The 23,368-nt window shown below is 40.9% G+C and overlaps 2 protein-coding genes across 4 annotated transcripts in view; one reads left to right on the top strand and one right to left on the bottom strand.

Moving 5' to 3' along the window:
- Window positions 1-23,368, top strand: part of LOC143844925 (uncharacterized) — a 112,043-nt gene that overhangs the window by 72,496 nt on the left and 16,179 nt on the right. The window lies entirely within an intron of this gene.
- The window catches only part of MTCL1 (microtubule crosslinking factor 1), a 95,335-nt gene continuing 85,475 nt past the window's right edge, over window positions 13,509-23,368 (bottom strand). Inside the window, 2 exon segments of the mRNA XM_077352750.1 lie at window positions 13,509-14,534; window positions 14,536-14,712. Of these exon segments, the coding sequence (XP_077208865.1) occupies window positions 14,415-14,534; window positions 14,536-14,712 (297 nt within the window). The 3' untranslated portion in view covers window positions 13,509-14,414.

Below are 23,368 nucleotides of genomic sequence, written 5' to 3'. Positions count from 1 at the left end.
GAAAGATGGCATTTCCCAGGGGGTAAAAGGCTTTATTCACAGGTGGGGAACTACATTAACCAGTTCCTAGAAGGTGAGGAGAAATATCACTAATTAAAATAGAATGACCCAATGGGAGAAGATTTTTCTACACTTAAGTTACCACCATTTTGGAAACTGAGGACTGTGTTGTTAAGTACCCTCTGAGTCACCACATTTTGGACAAACAGGCAGCACTCAGAGCTGTGGGTTTTCAGGGTTATTTGTACACAAGAAATCACACATTGGTAAAATATATGAAGGTTAATTATATATTTAAAGACCAGGGTAACACTAGGCAACACAATCTCTATAATCTTGTAGAATAATAAAGCTAACTTTTCTATCAAATACATTGATACCTGGTAGTAGATAGCACACAGTCTTAAATTTTCAAAGTCCAAGGTAAAGACTTAAGATCTACATAGCTGATCATTGCAATGAGGCTTGGCATAGTCAGGGCCTCTGTTCTCTGAAATAAAAAAGTTAGCATGGTTTCCTGCTGGTCTATGGCTTAATTATAGTCTCTTGCCATCTAGCATCAGGTAATATTCCAAATCTCTGCTCTTTAGCTTCTTATTTTAAAACCATGCATCCTGAGCATGGCATTAAAATGTGAATAGAGACGAAGCCAGCAGCACTGATGTAGACCAGCTGATATGTCAGTGTTTATGAAGGGCAAGACTTGCAGCAAATGCAGTGACCATAATTGGAGTAGAAGGACAATTTCTTTCATCCCACTCCAAGCTATTACTTCTTCACCTCATATAAAGCAAGCTGGGAGGACAGTGGGTTCAAATACCTTAAATAACACATTCCTCCTCCTCTTCCCATCGACAAGTTCTTTTATGATGCCTTTGAATATTCCCCCCTTCTAGAATTTATAGCATGTTGGAAATTATACTTCTTAAGATAAGATGCCTTGCAGTCTTGAACTGGAAGAACATGTCACTAGATTTGACTCCTGAAGAGTTTCATCTAACAGCTGCCAATGAAATTGCTGTGCTCATTGCACTACTTTACATTTAAATACCTGTATCTAGATAATAATTACACTTTTGGCATTTCCATATGCACCAATACTGATGAGATTTTCTGTCAGCATCTTGTGTCACCCTTAAAAAACTTAGCGGAGGACTGCCCAGCTTTCAAGGTTAAAAAATGTCAAATCAATTGCTCTCTACTTTGTAAGCTAGATGGGCATTATGTGTGTATTTGTCTACATAGAAGAAAGTGAAACATTGTCATATGAGATCTCACTGCAGATTATGACTTAGCTTTGCTATCATGATGGTAGGCCATCCCAACTGGCAGAGATTTGGCTGGAAAGCAGGGCTGTGTCAATCTAACTCTTGTGGCCCAGCTGGCATGCACAAGCAGGGGAAAATGAGGATCCAACCCAGCTCAGGGACAGAGACACAGCCAGGGAGCTGGTTAGTTCGACAATGGGAGGCAGGGTCCCTGCTGGAGGGAGGTAGAAAAAAAGGATGGTGCATGTAAAGGCTGCAAGGGCCTACTTAAATCTCTCAATCTCAGTTCAATAAGATGACTAAGGCTGTTCCTGTTCCAGAGTTGGCAGAAAGAACCAGAAGGGGCAAGTAGGAAGCTCCCTCATGGGAAGCGGGCCCAGGTGAACACAACTCGTCCCCATCTGCATCTGAAGCCTGAGACACTGGAGATCTAGAACCCACCTCCATTTGAGAACCAGAAAGCTCAATTGGCTCAGCTCCTTTTTTCTTCATTATGACAGTACCAAGCCACATTCTCTTGACAGTACCAAGCCATATTTCTATGGCTATTCTTCCCTGTGGCAGTCCAATGCAGGGCACGCCTCTTGTTACTTACTCCAGTTGTATTTTGAGTTCTTTTATCTTTAGAACTACATCAACTTACCACTGAGTACCCCCTTTCATTTCAGGATACCACCCAACTTATTTTTTTCCTGTTCAAATAACTCGTCTGTTTTGTGGGGAAAAATGAGTCCTATATGTGCCTGTCATTCTTTTTCCTTCTGTATGTTTTATCCCTCTTGGGTAACAGGATAGAGGACCAAAAATGACTAAGTTTAGATCTGTACTAACCTTTGAAATACCACCCCCCAGCTATAACAGCCAGACAAAGTTCTAAGGTCTGCAAATGTGGTGACTGCTCCATCTTTGGTTGGATAGCTTGGCCTCACTAATGCAAATAGTGTCCCACAGAGATTTGGCTTCTATAACCTCTCACTGGTGGTTGATTGTTAGCTTCTGAATCTGAGGGCCATTCCGCACAAGGACCAATGCTGCCAATTGCTTTCACAAAGCGGAAACGCTATTTTAAATAGTGGAATCTTGGCGTTCCGCATACCTTCATTTGTAGTGGAATCCAGTAGTGTTTCATTCGTTCCCCACAGGTTTCTGCTTTGGAATCACTAGAAAGGAATCGCTAGAAAGGAAACGATTTTTTTCTGTGCATGTTCCCGCCCCTGGCCATCAATCAAACAGAACAGCCAATGGGCGGTTGTTATCATGCTCCTGAAAAGCCCCTTTCCCTTTAAGCACAGTTATTTTTAAATAAAAGCACACAGTTGCAACGAATATGCGTTGACCCATCTAGCTGGCGTGTGAGCTGGCGATTCATCATTACCATGCTCCCCCGAGTGGAAACCCCCCCCCGCACGGGTGCGATTTTTGGCCGAAATTAAAGGGAACTGGCGAACAGGGGGCTGTGTTGTGCTTGGGGACTTAGGGGAGCTTTAAAGCACTTCTGTGGAGGGACTGTAGCCAGAGAAGCCTCGCTGGGTGAATGAAGCCTTGCTGGTTTGTTGCTTTCCCTGCTCCGAGGGGAAAAAATGGCGATTGCTTCACCAGAAGTTTGGAGGAGAGAGTCAGGGGGAGGGACTTTGTTGCAACCGCTACATTGAGAATGCACGTCTTTTTCGCGAGTGTTGCAGGTTGTTGGCAAGAGTGTAGCGATTTTCTGAGGGTGAATCCACTTTTATGGATTCCCCAGAAATCGCTACAATGAAGCGATTTTGGCACTAGTGTTGCAGGAGTGTGGCAGATTGCTCACGACGTCATGCGGAACGTAGTTTTAGTGGCAAAAACAAAATGCAAGACTAATGCTATATTAAAGTCATGCGGAATGGCCCTGAGCTATAGCTTCCAAGCCTAAGTATCCCTATTGCTTTTGTTCAGACTGATCCCCTTCCTTCACCATTGCCTTCATCTCTTCATTTTCTGTCACTTTGTTGTTATTGCCAGCCATTCAGTCATGCTTGATCCCTGATCCCATACTGCCTGTCTTAGCCTGCAGTTTGTTTGTTTGTTTATTCATTCAGTTTATAGTCTGCCTTTCTCCTTGGACTCAAGGTGGATTACATAATAATATCCCATAAAAGCCCCATTCAAACCCCAAAACTTAAAAAGCCACAAGCACAAGATCATAGAAAAGAAAAAATCCTCCAGCCTTCCCACAACCATCCATGAAGGAGTTCGTCAGATGAAACAACATACCCTGAGAGTTGGTCTTAAGAAACCTGATCTGAATCAAAGACTTGGCAGAAGAGCTCCATTTTACAGGCCCTGTGGAAATGTGACAGCTTTGTTAGGGCCCTCAGCTCTCCCAGGAGCTCATTCCACCAGGTTGGGGCCAGGACTGAAAAGGCCCTGGACCAGATCAAGGCCAGGTGTATCTCTCTGGAGCCAGGGATCACTAACAGATTAGCACCTGAAGAATGAAGGGCCCTCCGGGGAACATAAGCAGACAAGTGGTCCCTCAGATAGGCAGGGCCCAAGTCACAGATGGCCTTGAAGATCAAAACCGACCTTGAATATGATCTGGGCCATAACTGGTAGCCAATGCAGCTGCTTCAGCACAGGCTGGATGTGGGTAAGATGAACCAGTGAGGACCCTAGGAGCTGCATTCTGTACCAGCTGGAGTTTCCAGGTCAAGGACAAGGGAAGGCCAGGATAGAGCAAGTTGACCAATCCTAGCATAATTGCTTTCTCCATTGAGTTAGATTGCATGATATGGCCAAAGTAAGTGTCCTTCTGTCACTTGGACCTACTTAGAATAATAGAGTAGAATCATAGAATCATAAAGTTGGAAGAAACCTCTAGGGTCAGCTAGTATTTAAATGCCACCCCTTACTGCAACTAGCATATTTCTCTTCTTTCCTGCCTATTATCTTGTTTCCTTGAATACCACACCATTCCAGGTGCTCCCCCCCATCCTCACCTTACCTGTTTGCCCACAGTCTTCGGCCAGCCATCTCGAACAGAAGTTTTGAAATATCTGCATCTGGAAACAAGCCTTGAGGACAGAAGAGAACCCCAGTCGTTGCCACAAGAACATTAGCAACGAATGGACATTTAAGAGTTTCTTCTATGCAACTAGTCAACTAGTCCTGGATACAGTGCAAAGATTAAAATATCTTGTCTTTAAAGAATCTGAGATGGAAAAACTGCTAAGGAAATGCTCATTGTTTTACCTGCTTTCCTCTTCTCCAGATTCTTCTGCTGAATTATTTAGTTCAGCTTTAAAAATGAACAATCATTATGTGCTTCTTAAAAGATAAGCCACTTCATGGCTTGGTGATGAAAGCTGGCATGCCATACTAGAAAGCTGTGTGAATAAATAATATGTTTTTGTTTCTTTGGCTTCATGTTTAATAATTCAGGAACAATGTCACATTATTTTACTATTATAGGCTAATAATGTTGACCTTTAAGATGACAACAGCTGGTAGGTCATCTCCTCATACCAAGAATTTGAAAATGAGGATTGTGCATACAGTGAAGCATGTAGCTATTTCTGTGGTCACGGCTGCAATTTCCTCAACAGCTGTGATTAGAGAGAGCTGCTACTTCCATCCATGTACAGCTTTGGTTCTCACTAGCCTTCCTCTGTCATGCAATCCTTGACACACTTGCAATTTGTCAGTGTGAATTGGCTTTAAGACAGGTGTGTTTCCCCTCCCAAGACTGGTTCTTGATTTCGGTTTAAAAATATGGAAGTCAAGGTTGGAAGAAAGTTACAGTCCTACCAAATGAGAGCAGAGATCCAAATTCCTTCTACACAGCACATTTAATGACCACTACAGCAAAACACATAAATAAATAAATAAATGAATAAACAGCATATTCTTCTGTGAAGATGGCTAGCATTACGTCTCCTCTATAGGAAACACCCCGCCCAAAAAATGAAATTTATGAAAACACCACTGCACATAAAAGACATACACCATTTTTTGGAACTCTAAATATCAATATTAACTATTGTTCCCACTGAGAAATAAGCTCTGTGGACCCTCCTGTCTATTGCACAGGACTTTTTCTCATGTTAAAAAACTACCCCTTGTCCCTTGGTTATATATTTGACATGGAAATAGCTCTGATAGTATCAGCCTTAATTAAAGGTAAAAGTATCCCCTGTGCAAGCACCGAGTCATGTCTGACCCTTGGGGTGATGCCCTCTAGAGTTTTCTTGGCAGACTCAATACAAGTTTGCCATTCCCTTCCCCAATCATTACCGTTTTAAAAATTATTGCATATTAATTCTAATTTCTAGTACTTTCCTTTACCAATGGGTTTTCACATTCTTCTCTGCTACATATATACGGTCATTCTTGTGAGATATTACAAGGGATCCTGAGCCATATACTATATATCATCTAGTGTACCTATCAGAGATTGCAAAAAGGCTTTAGCATACTTCTGGTTAAATGTGTGTCAGAGCAATGTCTTTGTATATTGCCTCAAACACCATTCTAAAGTGAAGCGCATCACCCTATCACAGACAATAAAAAAGGGACCCTCTTCTACTAGAGAAAGAGGGAGAGACTCTTTTAGGAATTTAATCACTGTGAATACAAAATGGTAATAAGAACTGTATTTGTTAACATTTAATCATGTTCATATTTGAGAGCCAGCATGGTATACTGGTTAAGAGTGGTAGACTTCAATCTGGAGAACTGGGTTTGATTCCTCCACATACAGCCAGCAGGGTGACCTTGGGCCAGTCCAGTTCCCTCAGAACTCTCTCAGCCCCATCTACTTCACAAGGTTGTGGGGAGAGGAAGGGAAGGCTGCTATGAGCTCCTTTGAGGCTCCTTAGGGTAGAGAAAAGTGGGGCACAAAATCCAGCTCTTCTTATTCATTATCTATATGAATAAATGCAATGTTCTTGTTACATTGATTGCCTAACAGGACAGGTTTTTTTTCCTGCGGAAGGAAGACACAACACCAATCATTTGGGAATACAATAGGCCACAGCTTTATTACAACTCTCACTGGAGCCTTGGTGCAATATGAGGAGGAATCCAGCTAATATGGCTAGCAGACCATAATGAACCTGGTCCCAGATGGCACTCTGGGGTCAAGCCTAGGCATCAGCCTGGAGCTTGATTCCCCTTGCTATCTGAAACCCCACCCTGGGAAGATGGCTCAAAGGGGATCCAATGGGTGTCAGCCTCTGTCTGTCTCCCCATACCACCTGGTAATGTGAGCTTGCCAATCTACCTGGGTAGGTGCCCTGCTTATGGTGGCCCCAATATGGAGAGAGACTGATTCGCAGCCCGGTCTCTCCCAAAAGGATCCTCCCATGCCGAAACACCATTAAACAATAAGGAACTTGATAATTAATAACAATATAATTAGTAACTACAACATGCTGAATAGGGTGAGAGGGAAGCTTCCTGCAACGTTGCTAGGAAGAAAGAGGCTGAGCATGCACACATGGCCTCTTTTATAGGCGTTGATCACACCTCCTCGTCCCTCTGCCCACCAGGAAGATGTGCGATGTACCTCCCTTAAGCGAGCTTATGCCTCCACCACGGCAACCAAGAGCCTTTAGGTGAATCATGGCCCCAATTATGGCAAAGGCTGATTAACAGCCAAAAATGTAATTTAATAACTTGATTTCCCTCATCTCTATTTACAACTAGGAATACTGACAGAAAAGTTGGACTACAATGTCCCCTAACAAAAAGTGTACATATATGGCAAGGCATTTTGTGGCTTAAATCTGCAATATGTTTGCTTTACACTGGCTGTTCCTTTCCATGATACTGTATGTAACAGAAAAATAAGGAGGCTGGAAATACTTAAGTCTGGAGAATACAAACCAATGAGACTTATGCTGGTCAAAGACTGCAAATAAATAATCTAATCTAATCTAATCCAACCAATGAGACTTAAAAAATCTTTGGTAATTTTGTTTCCCTCTCTTAAAATATAATGGAGAGAAAAAAGAAAACTAAACTAAAACAGTTTGCAAATTGAGTGCCTAGATGAGAGGCATATCATTCTTAGGAGTGTGCTGTGAAACTTATGTGAAAATTCACTATTATTTAAAGAAAGAAAAAAACAAACACAAAACAGATATACACACAAAGCACCACCATCTAAACCAGAGTTTGTAAAAGACAATCTCAGAAGGCCGTCCTGAGCCAGCTTGCTGGGAGGATTGTATATAAATCGAACAAATAAATAAACAAATAAATAAACAAATAAACAAACAAACAAACAAAATAACAAAATCATGAAAATAGCAGACATCGATGGGCTTCTAACTCTTTGCATGGCATGAGTGCTTACAAGAGCAATCCTAAACAGGTGTATTCAACTCTGGTCAATGTGGTTTGCACAGGACTGCACTGTTACTCTGCCAATATGATTTAATGCCATGTGGTCCACAAGCTTTTAGAAAACCAAGATTATTTTCATAGGAATTACTGTTAATCTGTTGCAGATTTCATATTCAGAAGCTTCTTTAACAGAGGAAAAACTACAACAGAAAAATAAAGCTGTCACAATAGTTTAGCATGAAAGATTGCATGCTTTTAAGGAATCCGGGCCACATTTGATGTTGTCATGCTCATTGATCTGACTACAGAGAACATAATATTGAATTAATGTGGGTTTCGATCTTTTGAAGAGCTTCCGCTTACATGTGATAAAACGAATGCTTCCTGGCTTACCTTACTCAGACTTCCTGTTGTTTTCAGTCCTCCTTGCACTTATCTAAGCAGTTTACTTGACAAACCAAGGCAAGCTGCTTATCCTGACACACCTTACCATTTCATAATGGCTGAGGACTAAGTCCTGAGTTTTGGCTGTGGTCACTGATTTCAGAGGACAAATACCACTTCTAACTCACTAAATAGCTCTGTGAGCCTTGGCACTCTATTTGTGCATGAATATTCAATAGATCCTCCCTAAGATATATATTTTATTATTTGTAATTTGTAACTTTCCTTAGGAAAAAGAACCAATATTCATGCACGATGGGCATTTGGTTACCTTAGGAAATCAAGATATGACCGTTCCTGAGCAATGTTCCCATTGGAGATAATCAGGAAGGTGTGGCTCATTTTACCTGGAGCAATTTGTGCCAATTGGCAGGCACTCTGCCATTGCTGGTCACAAGGACTTCCCCAGTACAGGTGCTTGTTTTATCACCCTCTTTTCAGAAACATTTTGAAATTATTTCAATAGACTTTTCTCCTTTATAAATCAGAAACGGAATTAACCTGTTTTTTCAATATGTGTGTTTGAAATGAGCTAGTGACAAATTCTAGCATTAAAAAGACTCATCTAAAGGGGGCCACTGCCGCTGTGGGGGAGGAACGCCGACAGGGACCTGGCTGGTGGGAGAGAACTCCCAGCACTGGCATTCTCTGGGCAGGGTGTGTGTTGGCATGGCAACAGGGGGCGTGGCTGAGCTAGGCATCAGTTAAACGGATGGCCTGACATTGCTCGGCCTCTTTTCCCCATCAGGGCGCCCAAAGATGCGAATAATAATATAATTTGCACTTTCTCACTATTTATACTTTCCCAATGAGGCATTTCTAGCTCTAAGACTAGCAACCATTTTCAGTACACATGAGAATGGGCTCCAGGAGACTGCAGTGCTCTTACTCAGTGGTCCCCAACCTTTTTCTGGCTGGGGACCGGCAGGGCGACGGCCACGCCCGTGCATTGCGCATGCATGGCTGCACCCGTGCATCGCGCATGCGCACCTGCGCCATGCATGCGCACATGCGCGCTGCGCGGCCAAAATCGCAATGGTCTGTGTATGAAAGGAGTGGGACTGGGATTGAGTTGAAAAGCTAGTTGGATTAACCTCGCTCTTTCAGTCATGAAATGCAGGTTGTGTACTCTGGGTATTGAAACCCTAAAGCTTTCTTAAAGTACTGAAGTCCTATTAAAAATGGAGTTGTCCACATGTTTGCTTAGAATAAAGATGCCAGAAAGCAAGGAATTCAACCCATGTTTGCCTAATTTTAACATAGCCCCTAAATGTTTTTTTGAAGAAACTTCTCCATAAAGAAAACACAATTTGAAAATTTTGGACTTTCCTTTAAAGGAGGTGAAAATGCTCCTTCTCAAATAAGAGAAAAAATGAAGATCGTAATCACTTAGATGAGAGTATGCAAACAGGATCCTGAAACTTAATATAAAGGAAGGTAACTTTTGGGGAAATACCTTGGAATGAGACAGGTGACTTTAGATTTCTTGTGGAGTGGCTTGGTACCCCTAAAAATTCTGTCCTGAGAGTGATTTACAGTGTCAGTCATGAGACAAAGGTAATTCCAGACTTACACAATGATAGAAAGACAGTTTGAGACTAGAAAAGGGCTTAATGAATTAGCAAAAAAATCTGCTAATGAAAGCGCACTGAGACAAATATTTATCACTTCAGAATCTCCTTTGTTGAATGGCATGTTAGCATACAACATCTTCCTTTAACTTAGCATGTCAATGTTATAAAAGCAATCAAGTGCTACACAAAAAGTTAGAAATTCCTGCAAACAACTCTAGAATGTTTAGATTGTGGGGATACATTTTTGCGTTTAATCCATCATATATATTTCGCTCAGGAAGCAAGGATTTTGGTCAGCAGAATGATGACCATGGACATCATTTGAATTAGCAATGGAACCAGACAGGGCTGTCCCTTGTTGCCTTTGTTGTTCAGCTTGGTTTTGGAGATGTTAGCAGTAAAGATATGAGCCAACAATAAACTTACAGGTCTAAAAGTTGGAGGAGAGGGATTTAAGTTGAAAAGCTATGCAGACAATGTGGTTTGTATTAACTAACCCCTTGGTATCTACCCCAGAGCTGTTTGATTTGTTGAAAGACTTTGGTTCACACTTGGACTATAAAGTAAACAGAGCTAAAACTAAAATAATTTTGATTGGAGTACTGGACTCAGACATACAAAATATTAGAGACAGTTCTGGCTGTGAAGTTAATCCAAGGACAGTTAAATATTTAGGAGTACATTTGGGGAATGACTCTACTATGCTAATGGAAAATAACTATGGAAAGCTCTGAAAAAAAGGTACAATTAGATTTGGTAGAATGGGCTAAATTGAAACTTTCATGGTTGGCTTGAATGGCTAGAGTCAAAATATATATTTTACCCAAGTTTAATTTTTTATTCTGTTACCTCTACCAATTAAAGATGAAATCATTTATAGATGGCAAGCTGAAATAAGTACATTTATTTGGGATTATAAGAGACCCAGAATCACCTTTAAAACCTTACAAGATGAGAAGAAAAGAGGCAGTCAAGCAGTGCCTAATTTCAAGCTTTACTTACTTGCAGCTACACTTACTGCTCTTGCAGACTGGATTACAGATCCCCAATCCAGAGATTTAATTTTGGAGAAAGCTGGTCTAGGAGAAGGATTTCATAGCATTCTCTGGCCTTCATCGAAGCCAAAAAGAAAGGAAAAGCTAAATCGTAATGGGTGATCCTATGGTTTGATGAACATTTGGCATAGATATAAACATAAGACTTTCTTATTTTCCCCCTCTTTGATGAAATCTCAAGTTGAAGCTTATTTCACAAGAACACAGCAAAAAAGGTTAACCTGTTTAAAATATAACTTGCTAACTAAGACAGAGAATTTAAAGATATACAAGTACTAAAGAAAGAGGGAATGGAAATACAATGGCTAGAATACAACCAACTACTTTCCAGGTACAGATCTGAATTTACAAAGCAAGTGGTGATGGGAGCTCCTCTCCCAGGGGCCAGTTGCTCAGATTTGTTATCAGTAATGGCATCTGGCATCAGTTTGCCAGTTGTCTTTTCACAGACCCCTGCCAGTTTTCAGGAGGAAGCAAGGAATGCCCACAGTTTGCACCACGGAGCTGAGTGATCCCTGTCAAGCTGGTTTGTGGCATGACAGGGGTCAACTGGTTTGCTCCAGAGGCATTCTTTGCGTCCCATTTCACTCCTGCCTTCACTGCTCACTGCCTTTGTGCAATTTTGATCAGTTTTAATATAATGGTATATTATATTATGTTATGTTATATTATATTAAAATACTCCTCCCAGGCTCATGGCAGTTTACATAGAAATGAAACTATACATGGAACCATATATATAATAACTATAATATTCATATTATTAACTGACTAGAATTTAAGCTCGCCGTAGCTGTCAGACAGCGGGCGCTAGAAGGAAGCCTCCTGCGCTCGGCTCCCCTGGCCAGCGAGTGGGTCAGAGAGTGCCCGCGGCTCCCCGTGGCCCTGGGAGCACGGGCTACGTGTCCGCTGTGCTCCCCGGGCTGTGTTAGGGCGGGTGATTGGCGGGGAGAGGGAGGGGTGCAGGAGGGTTCCCGAGGCCCATGAAGCACGGCCTATGCAACTGCGAAGTGTTGGATGTGCTCCCAGGGCCGTGGGAAGCCTCCCTGGGCAGGCCCCCTCCCCGGCACTTCCTGGAAGTGATTGTCACATGGACAACTGTGGCTAGGTGTTCTGGGGCCAGGTAGGGCGCTAGTAGCTTGGCTTGCCGGAAATGGAAGAATGCCAGCCGTGTTACCTTCGTGACCTGGGCTTCCATTGTGAGGGAAGCATCCAGGATCACACTCAGGTTCCTGGCGGAGTGAGCCGTAGTGAACTCTATGCCATCCAGGGTGGGCAGGCGCACTTCCTCACATGGGCCATTCTTACCCAGCCACAGGACCTCCGTCTTTGAAGGATTGAGCTTCAGGCGACTCTGTTTGACTCGTTACTGCTTCAAGGCAGCTTGCTAATGCTTCTAGGGGAGAGTCAGGGCGGCCATCCATCAGAAGGAAGAGTTAATGTTGATTTTGGAAATAATGTCATTGAAACTCTCATAGAAAACACTTCAAAGGACCATTTCATGTATTAGGCTGATGGAATTTTACAGGAATATTAACTGAACAGGAGGAGCAACTAATCATGGCTTCCCCATGAGAAACCTTTGTGATATATGGCTGCAAAGATATTCACACTCATGAGCAATGGCCAGAAAAACACAATCTAGCCATTTTGTATTTATCTGCACTGCTTATAAATGAGGCCCAAGACAATACTATTCACATGGAAACCTTTATGAAAGGCAGTTTCTGTGACTGCACCAGACAAGTAGATCTTGAGTGGTGAATTCATCATCCTGACATTTCAGTTTTCCTTTAAATGAAAAGTTTATTTTCTCCAGCCCTTAATGCTGGAGTTCATACTAGAAGCTCAGCAAGGCAAAAGTACTTTCTGATTATCACTCAAGAAGACCATTCTCTGAAGATTTGTACCAGGCCTGGCCAATCACTGAGCCTCCTACTTCTCACTACTTCAGGGGCAGATGTTGCATACTTAAGACCTTACAGTCCTTGAGCTCAGACAGCTTAAGCATACCCAGTCTATGGTTACTAAGTGGGATATTTGCCAGCCTTAAGCCACGAGATTCCTGCTTGAAGCTGTGAATAAGAAGGAAATATGGATTAGGGAAATGTCGGCATAAGTGAGCAGCAGGAAAAGATATCCTGTGTGTGTGTGTGTGCATGGGGGGGGGGGGGGGGGGCTGAGATGGCCAGTGGAAATGCAGCACAAGTTTAAACAGAAAAATGGATGAAGATCACATATCACCAGTTTCCCACCTGTTAACCTCAGCTACCACAGAAAGATATAATCAGAGGGGCATGACATTGGGGTCACTATAGGTGGGCAGGTAGTTGTGAGTTTCTTGCATTGTGCAGGATGTTGGATTAGATGACCCTGGGAGTACCTCCCAACTCCATGATTCCATGATTCAAATGTGCTTCTAAAAGAAGATAATGTCTTTGCTCCAGTTCTTTACCTTATATGTGTTGAGATGATCAAAATCTGAAGTACTTAATACTTTTCTCTGTTCCCTTTATTTCTTTTACTAGGTATGAAATGTAAGATGCAGGATACTGGGTTGTTTTAAAACTGACTTTTCAAGTCCTTTTCTATTTTCTGTTTAATTGATAGTATCAGCATATATCAGTGCTCAAAAGCCAACTATACAAAGAGTAAATAACAAAGAAAATATCAACAAGCTTTCATTTCTAAATAACCAGATTTTTGTGTTGCACAACAAATAATAATGTATGTCCTGACATAGTTCTATTACTTATTCAACTTATTTTACACATTTTAATTGTTTCTATTATTTTGTTCAGGAACTTGCCCACAAATTTCGAAATTACAACTTCACAGTGCAAGAACAATTTGTAAATACTGAGGAGTTTTATTTCCACACCACATGGTCTCAAACAGACTCTTAAAACAAGACCAGTTACACTTGAGTATGCCCGGAGTTCTCAGTGTTTCCCCGCAAACAAGGGGAATTCTCAGTAAACACTGTACATAGCCAGTTGAATTGTTAACAGTTATTTAAAAACCAGGGTGGCTATTTTTTGTACAATCAATGCACCAACATTAAAAGTACAGGACAGATAAATTCACAACAATATTACAGTGAAAGTGACAGAGACACATTGATGTGACAGTGAGGGTACAGTTGCAGTATGTACATGCACTAAAGTGCTAGGAACCTAAAAACATGCAATCTTTGTGTATTGTACAAGCTCATTTATTTAAGACTTTCTGAGGCTCCCCTCGTCTTTCTAAACATTTCTTATTCCCTGTATTCCCCTGTTGTTTATTTAAGACAACTCTAGTTAACTACTTCAATGGCTTTCTTCACTAATTAAAACTTCCTGCTTCAGACATGCTAAAGCACTTTTATGATTTTTATCTTTTGTACAAAATCATAATTGACAGAATAAAATTAATTTTAAGATTCTAATTTTATACCAGAAATTAACCTAAGAGCCAGCCAACAGAACTCAAACCTGAACAGTGCAAATATAACAGAAGGCAGTCAGTAGCCAGACAGCAAGAGAGAGAGAGAGAGAGAACATATTCAATTTCCTTTGAAACATAATGTATACTTTATTTAAAATCTTACCTTTATCTGTATATCTTTTAGACCTTTTCATTAATATATTGTGTGTAGAAAAGATGGAGGCAAAAATAGTTTTCTGAGCTATGATAAAAATAAGTTATTACAGGCACGTTTTCATTCTAGAGCCATCTCTGTTTCACAGATTGCATTATAAAGCAGGTGCTTTCTAGAACATTCTTTGACCTCTACTAATTGAACTCTCCTTGCTGACAGAGGCTGGCCATGGTAATGGTGCTACTATGTAAAAAACTGAATTATTCTGTGATAATTCATGTGGACTTGCATCACTGGTTTGGGTCCTCCAATGGCAGTTCCTTGCTTCCATATTCCTCCCCAGTTAACTGAGATTGAGAGGCAGTAGGGGAAAGTGAGGCCCATCGGGAAGGCGGGCGCCGATTCGCTGGTCTCTCTGGCCGGGAGAAGGAGGATTCTAAGGGTGGAGCTAGTGCGGAACATGGTAGTTCCTTTGTAGTGAAAAAATGAAAAGGAACAGTATTACTAATTCATATATTGCTCAGACATGATATATAACTAAAACTAAAGCACATCAACACCTGTAAATAAGATTCAATAAAGCTAAAACAACTAATTTATGGAGGCAGTTCTAGAACTTGATTTATTTTGCCTTTAATTAATGGAGAAAACATGGAATAATGGGTAAAGAGTGTTTAAATGAATGGAAGTATATGATAAACATCCACTTATTAATATTTGGTAATGATTGTAGAGAAAAGGTTGAACAAGACAGAAAGCTTGACTAACAGATGCAATGCACCTAGATGGGACTGTTGCCAGTTCACTAGACAGTACAATTTTATGGAATGTGCATACTCAGCTTTTGTTCAGGTAGAGGTTATATCCAGTCATGGGACCAGAACAGGAGTACATTAGCCTTTAAAAGCTTTTTTAGGCGGAAGGATAAATGTTCTGGTAGAATATTTAATTCCCCAGAATACCTCTTGCTGCCTTTATATTGCCACTACTCTGCCATTTTATAAGGATTTGGTTCTCAGATCTGCCATTATCAACGTTTCATTTGGATTTAAGTATCTGTGGCTTAATCCAGCAGAAACCTACAATTTGTCCTGCTTGAATATGATAATGTTTATTATCATTTACAATTTTTGGTGGATATGTAAGTGGCTAAAATACATGATCCAGGGTAATTTCATGATATGGCATGGCATCAGGATATCTATACTAAATTATCAACAATTCCTCTTGAGTAATGTGAAGGAACTTGCATTCAATTTCTTGCAACATAGTCCAGTCTGAATCAACTGGTTTAGACTGGGCTAACTTGACATAGGTTCAGAGTGTTAAAACAGATTGTTTTTGTTGTCTAGAACAGTGGTCCCCAACCCCCAATCCGGGGACCAGTACCGGTCCATGGATCAGTCCATACTGGGCCGTGGCTCATCCTCCTCCTCCTCCCTAGCTGCTGCCTCAGGGGCTGCCCTGCCACTCTGCCGCCGGCTCACCTTTAGTGCTCTTCAGCGGCCGCCATGGCTGGGCTCCCCCTCAGCATGGTATTGTGCAGCTGTTGTTGGCAGCACCCCCCAGTGGGCGGTCAGAAGTTAGGGGTGCAAGTGGGAAAGCAAGTGGAGCAGGGGCTCAGGCGGCGGGGACGTCCCTCGGCAAAAGACTACCCCCCCTGCCCTCAGTAAAATTGTCAAGAGTTGACCGGTCCCCAGTGATAAAAAGGTTGGGGACCACTAGTCTAGAAGACACTTTACACTTTGCAAACAGCTCCTGCCAGGTCTAGCCTTAAGATCCTTTTGAAAAGTGACAAATCCAAAAAATTCACTCCTATCCTTTACCACTAAGCTCTTGATTGCAGCTCATATTTTTATCAAAGCATACAAGAAAAGTAGGAAAGCAGCATCCCATTTGAAATCTACTACCTGGATTGATTCCATTTGTTTCATGGCAACAATGGACTGGGCTATAACTCAATTATCAAATCAACCTGCAAGGCAACCCTACTGTCTTGGCTACTGCTGTAGTACTCAGGCCTTGAATATCCTGAGCTACCTGACCTGTAGAGTGCTCCAGCTATAAGACAACCTCTCCTCACTGTACCAAAAAGGAAAAATTGGAAGCTGACACCCCCCCATACACACTTTAATGGAACTGCATTACAATTGCTTTTTGCACCAGCAGAAAGGTAAGCCTGATTACATTTGGAGTAGGCAGTCTTTCTGTGATATTTCACACTGGCACCTTTATTTATATTTCAGGACTGATAATGACCTCAAGCAATGGCAGACTTTTACAAAACTGACAGTTTTGTGTACAGTTTGTGTTGAGATGATTAAATGCAGAGGTGTTAAGCTGCCACAGCAGAGATCATAAACCTCTAAGCCTTTAACTGGGTGCACTTAGAAAATCTGAATGCAGAGGTGCTACGTTTGTCAACACAGAGAAGAGTAATATGCAATCACTGTATAGGTTAGAAAGTGATAGGCAAGCTATATAAAAATCAAATCAAAATCCACACTAACAATAAAGAAAGTAAGGAGGTTATATATCACAGAGAAACATTATGGAATGAAAAGTCCAAAGAAGTGTTAAATGGAGAGAAGGATTTTAGATCATGCCATGTGTATCAAACAAAGAATGTCTATGACTAGAGAGGTTGCTGAGCCTAACAAAACTAAGATGAAGCAGACACTAGCAGTGAAATGTCTTAGTTGTGCTGTAGAATGTGCTGGACCATTGCAGACTACAGGAGAGGACAGCCATGTCATTATTGCTCACTTAGACCATTTCTGCAAGTCATTTTCCTTGGTTCACTCTCTGCTTGTTCGCGGGGTTTATTTGGGCTTCCTCATGACATTGTCTCCCTGTCGTGGCTTTCTAGGTGCTGGCACAACTCTGCCTGGCCATTTCCTCATGATAAGGGAATGCACATAAATCCATAGTATCTTCTTTATCATGGGAGACAACAAGCAGCAAGTCACAGCAGGGATGTGAGGAAGGGGAAACTCAGGCTGTCCCTTTCCTTGCACAACCAACTCCCCCCCCCCCACCCAGAGTCACTTCCGTCCTCCTCCTCCCACCCTTTTTTTCAAAGAACTTTTTCCAAAACCCTTTCTGCAGGGTCGGCAAGGGAGCCTGTTCCCTGGAGCTGCACTGCAGAGGTAAACTTGTGTACATTTTTTAAATAAAAGGATGGAGCTGCGTTGCAACATGTAATAAAATTACACCCAGCCCACCACTCTGTCCCTAACCCTCTGTGCTGCATTTATAGTGTTTCTTCAGGGACCACAAACATTAAACTTAGAGGAAAGGAACATCACTTTCTTGGGATAAGGAAGTCTAAAATGAAGTAGAATATTATATTACGATTCTAACATGAGGTAAATATAAACCAGGAGTACCAGAAATACATGAGAGTATGCACAATTAAAAAGTCTACAAAGTGCTTATGCTAGAAGCCCATCAATCAACATTGAATAAGAATACAGTTTATTAATCATAACTGGTAGGGCACAGTTTGCTAAAATTGCCATTGGATGGTAATATGCTTCAAACTATCTTCTAGCTGCTGATATTATGACTTTCCAGACAACTGGATATGCAGTTTGTGTTTAATAAAATGGAAATAAATCTCAGAGCTAATTTTTTTCCAATCAACTTTCTCCCATTTCATTCAGCTCTTTAAATCAGATATTGTTAGCCAACTTCAACAGAACTTTTTTTGTGCGCTCCAATTACTCTGTATATGGCTATGCCTTCCCTCAGTGGATGTTTGGTAAGTTTCTGCCTTACATGGTTATGTTTAAGTCTGATGCTTATATAGTGTTAACTCTTACAGCAAACAAGATTGAATTTATCCAGTGTATAAGAGGGCTGAGCTGCATTGCACTAAGTAGCAAGCAAGCATTTCTTAGTAACTGAGTGAAGAATGGCACTGAGTCCATAGATAAACAGATTTCTCATCAAGGATTGATTTGTGTTTTGTAGCAGAGGTCTGTTGGGTGGCCTTTTGGTGAATATTACTGAGCATGAAAAGAAAGTGTATGTTGGTGAACACATGGCAATATGTAGCATGAAACACAAATGACTGTGGCCCTTTTATACAGTCACATTATGTTTAAGGATAAACTCTATACTTTTAACAGTGCATAGTGAGAGTTGAGTAGTGTACATATGGCAAACATACCTGCAATGCGCAGTCTCACCTGCACTGTATTGGAAGTGCAAAATATATTCTGTGTACCAGAATGATTACTAATTTGTAGACATTTTTTCCCTCAAATGTGTGCATAGAAAACAATGTTTAAAAGAGTTTTACAGAAACTGCCTTCCCAACTCAAATCATCATTCCTATGGATGAAACCATAACAGATTGTGCTATATTTAAAATGTCTTTGTTGTTATACAAACAATGTGAAGTTACCTTATTTCAACATTTGCACCCATTTCTTCTATACCAAGGGACCTTTTTGTATACAAAATTCCTAGGATGAACACAAGTGGGGTTTGCCAGAGTTGTTGTTCTTTTTTGGGGGGGGGGAGATGAGGGGTGAGCCTGCCTCTCCTTGCCTTTTGAATGTTTATGACACATTAAAAGTAAAACTTTTCTTCTATGGTGCTTCACAGCTCACATTTTGTATATTTGCACATATACAAGCCAAGGCTTGCTGTGTGTCTCTTAAAGATTTCATTGAGCATGAAGGAGAGACCTGGGCTGAATCTGCACTGAGCTTTTTATCCTCTGTCAGCCCGAATTTAAAAAAATCCATCTGCACCTTATTCAATTTTCATTTTGATATTGAGTGCTTTAAATTTTATCTCTGCAACATCCACGATCAAGTCCGCAGTGACACTACCTTTCCTCCACGATATCCAGAAGTGGATATAACTTGTTACATCTGAGAAAAGTGTTCCGAAAGCCCCAAGCGTAGATGTTGGCGTTTTGCTAGATTAACTTCCTTCCCCTTCACTTCACCTTCAACAATGATGTAGTGTGGTAGTCTGCTGCTGATTGGTGTCAATTCAAAGACTGCAGGAAGACTGGTTCGCGGTTGCCATTTCCTTGCAAGTTTTATTTTTCCCTCACTTTGGGGTCGATTTTTAACTGACCACATTCCAAAAGCCAACACTTCTATGAGCAGAGATTTGTCTTTTGGATTTTCTCCCCTCCCACTCTCTCCTGACACTGATGCCTCCACTCCCTACGCTCATGCAGGTGGCAGAAAAAAAAATAAACAAGCAGCCTCATGCTCTACTTGTCCCTCCCCTGCTTGCTCTGACTATAGAGTAGGGAGACAAAAGGCAGGAGATAAAGCCCTTGTGCTCCTTCAATGCTGGCTGGAGCTTCATGTGACCCTCACTTCTCCCCCCCCCCACTGCACTCTAGCTTCCCCTATCTCAAGTGGGAAAAAGAGAGGAGACTGGCAATTGGGACAATTAAATGCAGAAGGCAGCGTATTATTGGGATCTGTTTTGAGTTGGGGAAAAGTAAAAGTAAAAGGAAGGCTGCAGATTAGTTGGAAAAACCAAGTTCAGATCCATCAGAATTCAGCAGGATTCACAGTGGAAAAATAATGTGAGTGCAGATTCAGCCCTGTTCTTATTATGTGTAATGTTCTTTGCATTTCCCTATGCTCTCTTTTCATCTGAGTTTACTGCAATGACTATGCTACCATGCAAAAATTGCGAACATTTAATAAATAAGACAATTTGAATCTAGTCTGTAGAAACTAGGCAAGTTGAAATACTGATTATTTAAAGTTTTATCTTCTTGAGTTTTGGAATTCTCATGTATTTTAACTTCCTAAGCATAATGAGTGGTGCTAATACATAACCCTAACCATGGTTGGTGGACAAAGACAGCTTTGCCCCATTGGTTATGAAACTGCCAATTCTGGTAGTTAATGCTGTAAATCATAAGAAAATGCATGATGATTAAAAAAAATCCACTTAAAAGTACACTATGGCCAAGCTAAACCTAGAGAGTATGAATTAAACCAAATTGGTTCCATGGAATGTATTTGGTTTAAGATTAAATAACTGTTTAAACCCTCTACAGATTACCATTAGAACCATGTTCAGTGGGAATATTAAGAATAGAGCTCTATACACATGGTCCTGATCTACACATGGAATTCAATGTTATGCCAGTTATAAGGAACACTGTTGCTTGTTTAGCTTACATTTTCTCCACCCTGTAAAATAAAACATTTCTGAAAACAAAGGTAGAAAGGACTTACAGCAGTGAGGCAGGCAGGGTTAGGTTCCCCAAGGGGCAGTTAGTAAGACAGTTTGGTTCTGGACATAAGACAGACAGAGGAAAAAAAGAGGAAGTAGATTGGAAAGAATACTTAAACGAGAGATTTGTAGTCTGCACTGAAGAGTCCTTCAGATTTCACTACTACCATTAAGTGTTACAGCCTTTATTAGATAGGCCAAATAGAAAAAGGCAGCAAACTGTTAACCATACACTGAGAAAGCAAAGGGGTAACCTCCTCTCCTCCAAATTTAGCATTATCCAAGGCCTTAAAAGAGTGTACCTGGTGAATTAGTATATTTACAAACAGATTCCAACTCATCTCAGAATTTTTGTCTATTTATTTATGTAAAGGTCAGTAATAGTTCATGTTGCCAGAAATGTACATGAAAGCTCTGGAAGGTTAATTGCATCTTGTGGCATCTGCTCTTCCACCTTTTGAAACCCTATTTAGAAATGGCAGCAAAACAAACAAACAAACAAAGCATTCTAATGCTATATTTTATTTCCCTTCAACCTGTTTGTCAGCAGTGCGCACAATATGTCATTGGGAACATAATAGAAGAAGTGTCAGGAGTAACACAGCAGCTAGCCGCCTTCTTGGCAGATAATGTGGGCTCCTGGATTTTCTTCGGCAGCACTCCCATTTTTCAGTGTGATTGCTGATATATACAAAGAACTTGCCAGCCCAAGGAAAACAATTTTGATAATGCTTTTGTGGGAGCAACCAAATAGAGCCAGACCAAATAATTCTTCAGAGTTCGTGTATATAAAATTCATTACTTACTATTCACACAGAAATTTAATGAAATAAAAGAATGCCATTCGTAAAAATTGTATTCTATAAACAAGAAGAGCCTCTTGTGGCGCAGAGTGGTAAGGCAGCTGTCTGAAAGCTTTGCCCATGAGGCTGGGAGTTCGATCCCAGCAGCCGGCTCAAGGTTGACTCAGCCTTCCATCCTTCCGAGGTCGGTTAAATGAGTACCCAGCTTGCTGGGGGGTAAACGGTAATGACTGGGGAAGGCACTGGCAAACCACCCCGTATTGAGTCTGCCATGAAAACGCTAGAGGGCGTCACCCCAAGGGTCAGACATGACTCGGTGCTTGCACAGGGGATACCTTTACCTTTACCTTATAAACAAGAATTTAGCTACTGCCCTAGAACAGGGTAAACTAGTTATGAAACTATTCCTACTATGTATATGTTTCTATATGAATGATGCAAAAACAGATGCATTCAAACTGTAGAAAGAATCATAGAAGGTATCTTATAGGAAAATTTGAAGAAACTGTAGGAAGAAGCACAAATGAAATAGCAATAAGCTAATAACTGGCATTCCAAATCAGTAATACATCACATCAGCCACACAAAAACAAATTCTTCTATTCGTATTATCAGATTAGGGAAAGAGAAGTGAAGTCAACTATGAGACTGAAAGTAACTATGAAAGTAGCAGTACTGACATGATACTTTACTTTGCACAGCATGCCATTTTAGGTGAAACCCAGTTAAGCAATGGCAATCTAAATGGAAGCCACAGCATACTCACTTCCAAGACTTATTTGCTGTAAGTGATCTCTACCCCTTCTCACAAAGTAATACTTTACAAAAGTTCTATATTTGAAGTCAAACATTGACTATTTATGTGCTGATAACTTCACTGCCCCAGCTCCTGTGCAGGAGCACAAATCGGGAGCGGATGAGGTGCACCAGGCCAAATGCTCCCCCATGTGGGTGCAGGAAGAGGTGGGGCAACCTGCCACAACTAAAACTCCAGCTTGCAGCCAGGCATGAAACCTCCAGTGCATAAACGGTCATTCTAAAGTTCTCTATTCCTGTACGCAATGGTGGAATATGCAGAATACTAAAAAAAATCCATCTATGTAACCCATATGTTTGGACAGCTACCTCTGGAAGCTAAATAGGTGAAGAAATAAGGTTGAGAGTGGTGTACCCAAGGCCATTGAATGCCATTTTGATAGCCACATGAACTGAAACAATCCACTTAGATGGTTTTGGATAAAGTTTCAAAGGTCACTGCATAAGGTCATCTGTCTGGTATAGGGAGGGGGATCAAAAAATTCTGATGACTGAGGCTTTAGAGAACTGTGTCTGGAAGCAGCATTCAAGGCACCACAAGACACCCCTCCTATGTCCAGAAAGAGCCCTAGAATTATGTGTATCTGGCTAGGGCAGCTATCTCATTTTAGGTGATTTCCCTGTAATCTTTTTCAGACTATGAGTTTGTTCAGAGGACCTCAGCCAGGAGTATAGCAAACTGCTGTTATTCTAAAATTATCAGGCCATAAGAGCTGCCGAATTAGAAACAACCCCTACATTTGTGATAATTTTGACTCAATGTTTGTTGAATATTTTTACTGTTATTGGCCACTTCCAAATTAAGTGCAATATTATTAATGTAACTAATTCTCAATTTGTGTGAGTCATTATAAAAGAATATTCTACTGATTTATTATTATTGTGATGAAGACAATTTAAAGCAGTTATGATCACTTGGTTAAAAAACAAGAGTATAATCAGTGTGGAATGTGAATATTTTACATATTTAAACAAGTTACTACAAAATGCCCCCCTCCAGCGACGTAACGCTTGAACTGGAACTCCAACTACAAGCCCACTTCCATCAGCAGGGCCAAATTATAATTAGAAGAAAATCTTTTAATTAAGAGCCATTTTAATATGTGACACTGTGCTATTGACTCTCATGCAGGAGGAAAAAACCCTACAAATATAGGTTTTGCTGTTTTGCTGCTGTGTTTTAAAGTATATACAATCATGCCACAGTCCTGATCCAAAACAGTTACACAGATTTCAGACATGAAGGTACACATGAACATGAATCAAGCAAAAGCAATAGATC

The sequence above is a fragment of the Paroedura picta genome, chromosome 9, assembly GCF_049243985.1.
Source record: "Paroedura picta isolate Pp20150507F chromosome 9, Ppicta_v3.0, whole genome shotgun sequence".
In the NCBI taxonomy this organism is placed as follows: domain Eukaryota; kingdom Metazoa; phylum Chordata; class Lepidosauria; order Squamata; family Gekkonidae; genus Paroedura; species Paroedura picta.
Note: the sequence above shows the minus strand (reverse complement) of the source record. Positions and strands in the feature narration are given on the sequence as shown.